This window comes from Mus pahari, chromosome 8 (genome assembly GCF_900095145.1).
Source record: "Mus pahari chromosome 8, PAHARI_EIJ_v1.1, whole genome shotgun sequence".
Taxonomy (NCBI): domain Eukaryota; kingdom Metazoa; phylum Chordata; class Mammalia; order Rodentia; family Muridae; genus Mus; species Mus pahari.
The window spans coordinates 40,963,667-40,975,004 of NC_034597.1; the positions used below are offsets into that span (position 1 = coordinate 40,963,667).

The window sequence follows — 11,338 nt, forward strand, 5'->3', positions numbered from 1 at the left end:
AGGCTGATCTTCAATAGCAGCAAAAACTACAGAAAGCCCACACACATGTGGAAACTATACAACACTTTACTCATTGATAACTTGGTCAGGGAAGAAATAGATAAAGAAATTAAAGACTTCCTGGAATTTAATGAAAGTGTTGACATGTCATCATCAACCTTATGGGACTCAATGAAAGCAGGGCTAAAAGGAAAGTTCATAGCACTAAGTACCCTGGTAAAGAAACTGGAGATCTTACACTAAGGACTTAACTGCATTCCTGAGAGCTATAGAACAAAAAGACACAAATGTACCCAAGAGAAGTGGACAGCAGGAAATAGTCACACCCAGGGCCAAATCAACCAAGTAGAAACAAAGAAAACAATACAAAGAAACAACAAAACTAGAAGCTGATTCTTCGAGAGAATCAACAAGATAGATTAAACCCCTAGCCAAACTAATTAAGGGGCAGAGAGGCAGTATCCAAATTAACAAAATCAGAAACTCAAAGGGACACATAACAACAAAAATGGAGGAAATTCAAAAAATCATCAGATGCTACTATAAAAGCATCTATTCAACAAAACTGAAAAAAATCTAGATGAAATGGATGGTTTTCTAGAAATATAACACATACCCAAGTTAAATCAAGAGTAGGTAAACTATCTAAACAGGACCATATTGCACAAGGAAATAGAAAAACTTCCTAACCATAAAAATCCGAGGGCCAGATGGATTTAGTGCAGAATTCTACCAGACCTTCAAGGAAGACCTGATACCAATTTTCCTCAAACTGTTTTATAAAATAGAAAGAGAAGGGACACTACCTCCCTCATTCTATGAAAGCACAATTACTCTGATACCTAAACCACACAAGGACCCAACCAAAAAAGAGAACTTCAGACCAATCTCCCTTGCGAATATCAATGCAAAATTACTCAATAAAATTCTTTCAAACAGAATCCAAGAACACAAAATTTATATAGAACTCAAGAAGCTAATCACACACACACACACACAAAAAGGCCAAACAACCCAATCAAAAAATGGGGTATAGAGCTAAACTGAGATTTCACAACTGAGGAATCTTGAATGGCTGAGAAGCACCTAAAGAAATGTTCAAAGTCCTTAATGATCAGAGAAATGCAAATCAAAACAACCCTGAGATTCCACCCTACACCAATCAGAATGACTAAGATCAAAACCTCAGGTGACAACACCTGAGGATATGGAGAAAGAGGAACACTCCTCCATTACTGGTGGGATTGCAAACTGGTACAACCATTCTGGAAATCAATCTTGAGGTTCCCCAGAAAATTAGAAATAAATGTACCTGAAGAACCAACTATACCACTCTTGGGAATATACCCAAAATATGCCCCACCATGCCACAGGGGCATGTGTTCCACTATGTTCATAGTAGCCTTATTTGTGATAGCCAGAAGCTTGAAACATCCTAGATGTCCCATAACAGAGGAACAGATACAGAAAATGTGGTTAATTCACACAATGCATTATTACTCACCTATTAAGAATGAGGACAATCTGAGTTTTGCAGGCAAATGGATGGAACTAGAAAATACCATCCTGAGTGAAGTAACTCAGACCCAAAAGGACATGCATTGTATGTACTCACTAATAAGTGGATATTAGCCAAAAAAAAAAAAAAAAAAGTACAGAATATACAAGATACAGTCCAAAAAGGTCAACAAGCTGAAGTGCCCAAGTGAGGATGCCTCAGTCCCACTTGGGAGGGAGAAGAAAACAATCACAAGTGGGGAGGGAGGGAGGGACCTAGTGAGGATACCTTAGCCCTACTTGTGAAGAAGAAAGCAATCACAAGTGGGGAGGGAGGGAGGGACCTGGGAAGTAAAGTGGACAGGCAGAGAGGGGATTGTTGGGGAGAGGGGAACCTGATCTGGTATTGGGTGAGGGAAAAATACTGAAGCCCTGAGGGCCAGCAGAAAGAATGGAAACAGGCAACCTCGGGAGACAGGAGGGTGGGGGGACCCTCCAGAATGCACCAAAGACCTGGGAGGTGAGAGACTCTCAGGATTCAAAGGTAGGAACTTTAGATGAAATGCCCAATAGTGGGGAGAGGGAACTTATTGAGCATACCTCCTGCAGGAAAAGAAAGCATCAAATGAGGGAGAGGGGTTCCATCCCACAGTCACAACTCTGACCCATAATTGTTCCTGTCTGAAAGAATTACAGGGATGGAAATGGAGAGAAGCTTGATGAAAAGAAGGTTTAGCAACAGGCCCAAAGTGGTATCCAGCTCAAGGGGAGGTCCCAAAGCCTGACACTGTTACTGAGGCTATGGAGTGCTCACAAAAAGGAACCTAGCATGACCACACTCTGGAAGACCCAACAAGCAGCTGAAAGAGTCAGATGCAGATATCTGCACCCAACCAATGGACAGAAGCGGCTGACCCCTGTTGTTGAATTAGGGAAAGTTGAAAGAAGCTGAGGAGAAGGGCAACCCTGTAGAAAGGCCAGCAGTCTTAATTAATCTGGACCCCTGAAATCTCTCAAGAACTAGACTATGAAGCAGGCAACATACACCAGTTTATATGAGGCCCCCAACACACATACAGTAGAGGACTTCCAGGTCTGTGTTCATTCAGAGATGATGGATCAAACCCTCAAGAGACGGGAGGCCCCAGGGAGTTTAGAGGTCAGTTGGGGTGGAGGATGTGGACATCTATGTGGAGACAGGGGGTAGGGAGGTGGTGTGGGATGTGGAACAGTTGGAGGGTGGATGGAGGGAAATAAAATATGGATTGTAAACAAACAAACAAACAAAACACATTCTGTAAATCAATTAGGTATATGGTTGAAGCACCACAAACTTTCCCCCATCCATATTACCATGACTACTTATCTCATCCCTTTTTAGGTCTTGTATATGTAACCATGTTTGTGAAAATGTATGGGCGTAGCTTTGTAAATCACTAAGAGATAAAATCTCACAGCAAATTCCTTCTCCTTCTTGCAGTCTTTCAGTGCCCTCTTCTATAGTGATTTTTCTAGCTGTTGATGCAGAAGTTGTTTTGTAGATGCATCTATTGTAACTGGGTCCCACCATGATTCATTTTAAAGGGTATGAATTTCTGTGATGGTCTCCATATATTGCAGACAAAAGTTTTCTTGATAGAAAGTAAGGACTACATTTATCTGTGGGTATCAGTACAAACATGATGTAGTTGGGGACTCTGCTGGTTCAGTAAAGTAGTATTTGTACATTTTCTTTGGATAGGTTAAAATTATCAAGTATGATTTCCCTCTTGTCAAGCTGGTCTTAAGTCCAGTTACAGCTGTTAGCTACAACCAAGGTATGAATAGTATTCCTGCGCACTTATCCTTATTATAGGATGCTGATCATTGAGGTGGTTCATAAGTACCACATCAGTTGCTTGTCTCTGTTCTTTCTAAGTTTGCATGGTGGCTTCTGGTTTCATGAATGCTAGTCCCAAGTAAGGAGACATTCATGTCAGTTTTAACTCAGAGGCCTCTGAATCTTGGGTCTGATGTTTATGGTGTCTTTAGCCATAGGGACTTATAGCTTACACATCTGAAGGTCAAAGAAAGTTAATAACAGTCTGTAATGCTTTGAGAGTCTCTTAGCCAACCTTGATTAACATCACAAGGAAGTGTTTCTCATCTTGATACTGAGGTATTTGTTACATGATTTTTGGTTTTCAAAGGGAGTATTGTCAGCCCAGTTATATGTATATGTGTATGTGTATGTGTATACATAGACTTACATGTGTTATAGGCTTTTTAGGTATGTAGGTAATAGTATGATTCCATATGAATTTTTCAGACATCCTTACACTTACTTACTCTTCTCCTTCCTTCTGTACTTAACTGACAACTCACCCTCATTTGGAGCTCACAATCTTATGGTTTTCTAATCAGGTCATGTGTAACTGGAAATTCCTATCTCTATTGCATCCACAGTCTCCATCATGGTAAGGGTCCCTTTTGAATTTCTGTGTTTCCGAAGTTACTCCAAAATGTGGACTCTTATCTAAAGATTTGAAGCAAGGAGGTGGCAGACAACATGCAGTATTTGTCTTTTCTGGGTCTGAGTTATTTAAAATTCAGTATTATCTTTATTGAAGTTCACCCACTTACCTGAAAAGCTGATTTTATTTATTTATTTACTTATTTATTTTTATAGTTGAGCAGCAATAGTGTCATTATTCATTCCTATGTTTATGGCCATTTAAGTTGCTTCTATTCCTTAACTAACAGCAGCAATGATCATGACAGAATAAGTATCATTAAAGTAAAATGTTGAGGCCCTTTGGTATGTGTCAAAGGAGTAGTACAGCAGTATAGTAGGCTCAATTCATTTTTCACTCTTCAAGGTCTTTTGACGCTGGTTTTCACAGTGGCCCTGTCTGTTTGCAATTGTTCCAACAGTGCATAAAAATTCCCTTTACTCTGCATCCCTTCCAGCATCTATTTTTGCTATTTTCTTGATCTTTGCCATTCTGCCAGATGTAAAAATGAAATCTTAACGTTGTTTTAATTTGCATTTTTCTAATTGCTAGGGAGCATAAACACGTTTAAAGATGCTTCTTAGCATTTTTTTTTCTCCTTTTGAGAAGTTTCTCTTCAGATTCCAAGCACTTTTTCTGAATTAATCATTTATTCTTTTGAATCATTATTTTTAAATTTTATATATATTTTAGATATTAACCCTCTATCAGAATGATAGGTGGCAAAGAGTCTTTCTCATTCTATGAACTTTTGCTTCACTTGCTTATTTCTTCAGTTGTTCAGAAGCATTTTAGTTGTAGATATTCTCACTTAGTAGTTGTTGGCCTCAATTCTTGGCCAAGTGGAGCGCTATTTGGAAAGTCCTGTCATACACCTATATCATGTAAGGTACTATAAGAGTGTTCTGTTGTGGATAGCCCTGGAGCTAATTATATTTGATGTTAATTCCATTCTCCTGTGAGGGGTTGTGAACAAGGAGTGAGTCAGCACTCAGGTGATTTCCTGTAAACCTGCTTCCCACCTTAATTTGTAAAATAAAGGAGAGCTGATGATTGGGCAGATAAAAGGGAAGGTGGAGTGGAAGGTGGGGGAGAAAAGAAGGAGAAAATGGAAGAGGGAGAGAACGCTGAGAAGGAGGAAGAAGAGGAAAAGCAGAGCAGAAGCACATGGCTTGGAGAAACCACAAGTTCTAAGGGGTCTCATAAACTGTGGAAGATAGTAGTGTAGCGGTAGATCTGCCCAATCTAGGTGCACAGCATGTAATCATATTAACTGTGTCGGGTTTTCATTGCCAGAGGGCATATTTGGTTTGGAGAGATTTACCACAACAGTGTTCCTCTAGCATTTTTTTTCTCCTTTTGAGAAGTTTCTAGCAGTTTTATTATTTCAGATTTCCTGCTGAATCCTTTGATCCATTTAGTGATATATGTTAGAGACAAGGTAATACATGTGAGCCTAATTTTATTTTCTAACACACACGCATATATATATATATATATATATATATATATATATATATTTCCCCCAGCATAATTTGTTGAAGATACTTTATGTTTATTGTGACTGGGCCTGGTGCTGTTTGTATGTTGATGCTAATTCTGCTTTCCTGGGGGGTGGGGGGTTGGCTATGGACAAGGAGCGAGTCATACTCAGGTGAACCAATCCCTTAATGAATAAGGAACCAGTCACTGGGTGAATAGGCAGGACTTCCAGGTTGGATGGAAGAAGAAAGGAAGCAGGAGAGAGTTAGGCAGGCCCTCTTGGATGGGGATAGCATGAGGACAAGATGTAACTACAAGTGTCTCCTGGTTTCAATGATGGGTCTGTCAGGAATTGGCACCAGAGAATTTAGATTTAATAAGGCTTACGAGTTAGGATGTATTTGTTGTGCCCAGCGATTGAGTTATCATTGTTTCTGAGTTGTTTGTGTTGTGTTTTCCTTCATGTGGCAGCTCATCTGGGCTCTAGAGAGAAAGGTACAGTGGCAAAGCTTGCCTGAGGTATACTACAAAGGTCATGGGGGATTTGAAGCATGGGGTTAGCATGGTAATGACCCGTCAGTGGGAACTTAGCGAGCTGTGTGGAGACCTTTCAAGAGTTCAGGGTCAGGTTGTTGGTGGCACACACCTTTAATCCCAGCACTCGGGAGGCAGAGGCAGGCNGATTTCTGAGTTCGAGGGCAGCCTAGTCTACAAAGTGAGTTCCAGGANAGCCAGGGCTACACAGAGAAACCCTGTCTCNAAAAACCAAAAAAAAAAAAAAAAAAAAAAAAAAAGAGTTCAGGGTCAGGGGTAAAAACAGGTCAGTGCATGGCCAGGCAGGTCCCACGGAGCAGAGTTGCCAGTGCCTGGCAGAAGTGCAGGAAGAGTGCTAGCTTGTCTTTTCAAATATATCCTGCGACTGTCCTCAAGCTTATGTTTTCGATGTCTTTTCAAATATTAGATGTCTTTTTAAAAACTCAATGATATAATATGTACCCATGTATGGATTTTCAGTTTTGCTTCATTGATCTACATATCTCTTTTGGTACAGACACCATTTTGTACTTTTATTTTTGAAATTATATATAACTCCAACATTTTACGTTTCACGTTCCTCCTGACAAAGCCTCCCCTATATACCTTTTGTTCTCTTTCAAATACATGCCATTTTTCTCATTAATTGTTATTCATGTGTATGTGTATATGTAAATATATATGTCAGGGTCCAGCCTTGACACAGGATCAGAGTTCTCAACTGGTAGCAGTGATATCTGGAAGATGCATAATAAATATACACAGACTACTTTTTGGTTACAAGCTGACAGGCAATTTTTCTAGGCTTAAAATTTCTCTCTCTTCTCTTTCATACTCTTTTTCTCTTTCTCTCTCGCTCGCTCACAGCTTGAGGTTGCACACACTCTGCATTCTTATGTGCACTCTGCTTTTCTGCTGTGTGCTTTTCTTTTCTCGAACTCCCACACTCCTACAATACCTCTGTGTGTTCCACTTTCATTCTCACACATACACTTCACACACATGTCACACCCATCTAACACATACCACATGCATTCTCCTTTCACTCACACACACACTCTTCATATATACCTCACATTCCCTCCTCACTCACTCTTCACAGTCTCTCTTCACTCACTCTTCACATGCTCTTCTCATGCTCTCTCACTTTTTTCTTGCCCCAGTATTTTTTTGATACCCCAAAAGCATGAAGAAAAAAAAGAACATTATATAATCATTGCCAAATCAAATTCAAAAGAATGACCATATCCAACAAAGAATCAAGAATTACAATTATTCCCCAAAGTTTCAAGCTTTCCCTATTCCCAGGCCTCTACCCAAAGTAATAATAATCACAAACTTATCTTTATTTAAACGTTAAGTTTTGACTTATACTTCAGAGCTCAGAGCTCCAAGGTCAGCTACTTGTATTTCCTTGTGAAGCTTTAATGATAAATGACCTGGTCAAAGCTTTCAGGCAGAGGCCAGAAAGAATCAAGTTAACCCTTAACGCAGTAATTCTGCTAGCTTTCTACCTCAGCACATTGCACATAATGACTCTTCTAAGAGTCCAAGTGTTTTGACTTAATTTTACTAATATATAATTTTATGCATTCTATACTTGCTTATCCAAGAACAACTCTTAAATATTGTGCAAAACTTATTTCATAGCTTCAATAGTTTTTCCTTTTTTGGTGTCCCAATGTTGGCTCTATTTCCTTTTCTAAAAATTTCCTCAAACATTTTTTTCAAGTCAAGCATTAATCTGGAACTACCATTGTGCAGGTATTACATTGTTTCCAAGATGAGAACATACGGTATGCATCTGGGCATTGGGACTATGCTGTGCTGTGCCCCTATGCCTCAATTTTTGATTGTTTGAGAATCATTACATCAAGGAACATCTAGTTACACAGAATTCACCAGAGCAGAAGGAGAAAGAAGCAAGAAAGTCAGACAGAATAGAATAATTACTACCTGTGTCCAAGTAAGTAGGGCAGGTACTGATATGGATGAAAAATGTTGACTATGAGCCCTAATGATGTCTCAGTGGTTAAGAACATCTACTATTCTTGCAGAGGATCTGGGTTCAATTCTGAGAACACACTTGGAAGACCACAAGCACTATAACTACAATTTCATTTGATCCAACACCCTTTTCTGAATTCTAGGGGCAATGTGCATAGTTGTAGTGTACAGACTTAAATGAAGGCAAAATACACACACACACACACACACACACATATATATATATATATATATATATATATATATATATATATATATATGAAATCAATCTTAATTTTTTTAAAATACATAATACTAACTGCAAAAACCAACTGATTATCATCAGACATACCACAAAAGAACTGGTTATGTGGAGAGATGGTCCAATTTTGGCTTATAAGTTAAAGAAAGATAGACTCCAATAACTTCCCGTTGGTTCTCAGTATGGTCATCATATATCTGTCCACTGATTACTAACTTTTAAAACTGCCCTGTTATGAAACATTCCTTTTGATAGCTTTCACAATAGTTTAAGACACAGGTAATTGAAATGGCAATATACTATTTTGCAAGTGCTTTTTAAAAAGTAAATGCAATGAAAATCTGATAGAAATGGCATTATACTTTGGTTGGGAAAAGTAAAAGAAAGTGAAAAAGGAAAGCTATGAGGATGATGTAGACAAAGTGTTCAAATCAGGAGGCAGGAACAAAGAAGTTCTATAAAGCAGCTGAATTAACTGCAGACAATACCTTTGCATGAATAACACTGAAGGTACATGATGTAGATAAAGGCACTTAAGTCAGACATTAGCAAGCCTCACTTCTATACAGAAGCAAGGAGAGGCATCAGTAAGTTTGACTATAAGGGAATGAAATGTTTTAAAAATGACTTTGGGGAGAGTTATCTTGTAATGCAATGAGATGCTGAAAATAAGATGCTTTTTCTGTGGTCTAGATGATGAGAAAGGCAAAGGATCAAAAGAAGTTGTGTCTCAACTCTGGGAACAGTCAGAGGAGTAAAAAACAAAAAACAAAAAAAACCTCACTTGATATATCAGGTGATATAGACAAGAAGGAAAGATCTCAGCAAAGCGGCAGGAAGCCCTCTGCCATTTGACCATTAATGTTTTCTAACTTACTCGTCCACCAATCATCATGAATTGACCCATTTATAGGATCCTATGGTCATGAAGCATTACACAACAAACAGAATAATGGGTTACTTGTACTTCTGTTGAAAATACAAAAATGTTATTACTACATTTTGTGAATACTGAGACTCTTTGTTTCAGTCTAAAGTCTATCCTAGTTAGGGATCCTATTGCTATGATGGAACAAAGATGACCAAAAGCAAGTTGGGGAGGAGATTCTTTATTTCACCTATAGTTCCATGTCTTAATCCTTTAGTCAATGAAGTTAGACTAGGATCTCAAACAGGGCACAAACCTGAAAGCAAAAGCAAAATCTATGAGTGCTGATTATTGGCTTCTTGAGCCTTATTGCTTTCAGAAACCAAGGACCACATGACACATTCCACAGTGTGCTGGGCCCTTCCTTATCAGTCATCAGTTTAAAAAGTGCCATATAGCCAGACCTTGTAGAGCATTCCTCAATTGAGGTTCCCTTTGATCAGATGACTCTAGCGTGTATCAGGCTGACTTAAAACAAGCCAGCACAAGGTCCTTAGGAGATTTTCACTCATACATCTTATCTTATAAGCTTTGCTCTTTAAGTTTATTACACTCCTTGAATATACTTCAACAACTCTATTATCCCTTTGTCAAACATTAAAACATACAAACTATTTGCTAACTATACATAACTGTGTCAAATTGCTTATATACTTCCTGAAAAATGAGATATACTAAAGAACAACATTTATTTTATAACAATAAGTGCCATGCAAAATTATCACATTGATTGTTCATTTAAAACCCAATTAACAAATAATATGCCGGGTGATTAACTTTTTCATGGAAGTTTTTACTTCCTGATTCCGAAGGGTATAAATCACAGGGTTCAATAAAGGAAATATTACTGTATGGAAAAAAGAAACCACTTTGTCAGCTGATAGGGCAGTGAATGGACGTGTATAAATAAAAATTGCAGGTCCAAACATAATAAATATAATGATAACATGAGTGGTACATGTAGATATAGCTTTGCTTTTTCCTTCAGAAGCTGACCTATGAACATGGCATAAAATAACTGCATAGGAAGTTAGAAGACCAAGAAAACAAAGGAGGGTAAGCAGGCCACTATTGAAGATCATAAGGAGCTCAACTGCAAAGGTGTCTGTACAGGCTAGCTTGATGATCTGTGGGACATCACAAAAGAAGTTATCTAGATGATTTGGACCACAGAAGGGCAAGCGGAGGATGAGGACAACCTGAATAATGGAGTGAACAAATCCTCCAAGCCAGAGAGCCAGCAACATCACATAGCAGGCTCTAGGGCTCATGACAGTGGAGTAATGTAAAGGCCTGCAGATGGCAATGTAGCGGTCAAAGGCCATCACAACCAGAAGTAACCCTTCACCCCCTCCAAGGAAGTGCAAAAAAAATAGCTGAGTGATGCAGGCTTTGTAGGAGATTATCTTCTTCTCAGAGAAGAAGTCTACCAACATCCTGGGAGCCACAATGAAGGAGTAGGAGGCATCCAGGAAGGCCAAATTTCCCAAGAAGAAATAAAGAGGGGCAGTAAGTCCAGGGTCTGACCTGATGGTCAGGATGATCAGGATATTTCCAGGCAAGATGATGATGTAGAAAATTAAGCTCAGAACAAAGACCAAGCGCTGAATGTCATGTGACTGGGTCAGTCCTATGAGGATGAATTCTGTGACAACTGTCCTGTTTTCTGTCTCCATCACCAGTCCCTACACAGTATTAACAAATAAAGCAATTCTTTATGTCTCTTCTAACTAGATCACAGCTGTTCTTCTAGAAGCATTGTCAGAAACTGGTATATTCTCTTGTCTCTTCATATCCAAAGGGACCCAGAGAGACATAGTAGTAGATGCATATAAGGAATATGCTTTGTATAAATGTATAAAATGCACAATGTATTCAAAATTCTAAGAAGTAATATGTGATAAAGATTGCCTTTCCTTATTTTCACAGTGAAATTCTCGGGTTTGATAAATCTAAGATTACAAAATCAAAATGACATTGGTTTATCTTCGATCTGATCCCAAAGTCCTAGATTAGTGTTTATCAGCATTACTTGTAAAAATAGAACTAGTATTTTATGAAACCAGGATCCTAAGAAATATTTTCTTTTTAATTCTCATCATACCCTTTTTGTATTTATTGTTGGCTTTATTCTCTCACTTGTTTCAGCTGCTATAT

The 11,338-nt window shown here is 38.6% G+C and overlaps 1 protein-coding gene across 1 annotated transcript; it reads right to left on the reverse strand.

Annotated features, from left to right (window-relative positions):
* Positions 1-9,840: 9,840 nt before the first annotated feature.
* Positions 9,841-10,871, reverse strand: LOC110325942 (olfactory receptor 4N4). The gene has a single exon (XM_021204104.1). It carries the CDS (start codon positions 10,855-10,857, stop codon positions 9,931-9,933), a length of 927 nt encoding a protein of 308 aa, XP_021059763.1. The 5' UTR covers positions 10,858-10,871; the 3' UTR covers positions 9,841-9,930.
* Between the last annotated feature and the right edge of the window lie 467 nt (positions 10,872-11,338).

Bases quoted from the DNA above. Each gene is read 5' to 3' on its own strand.
- LOC110325942 (XM_021204104.1), bottom strand. From the start codon at position 10,857: ATGGAGACAGAAAACAGGACAGTTGTCACAGAATTCATCCTCATAGGA.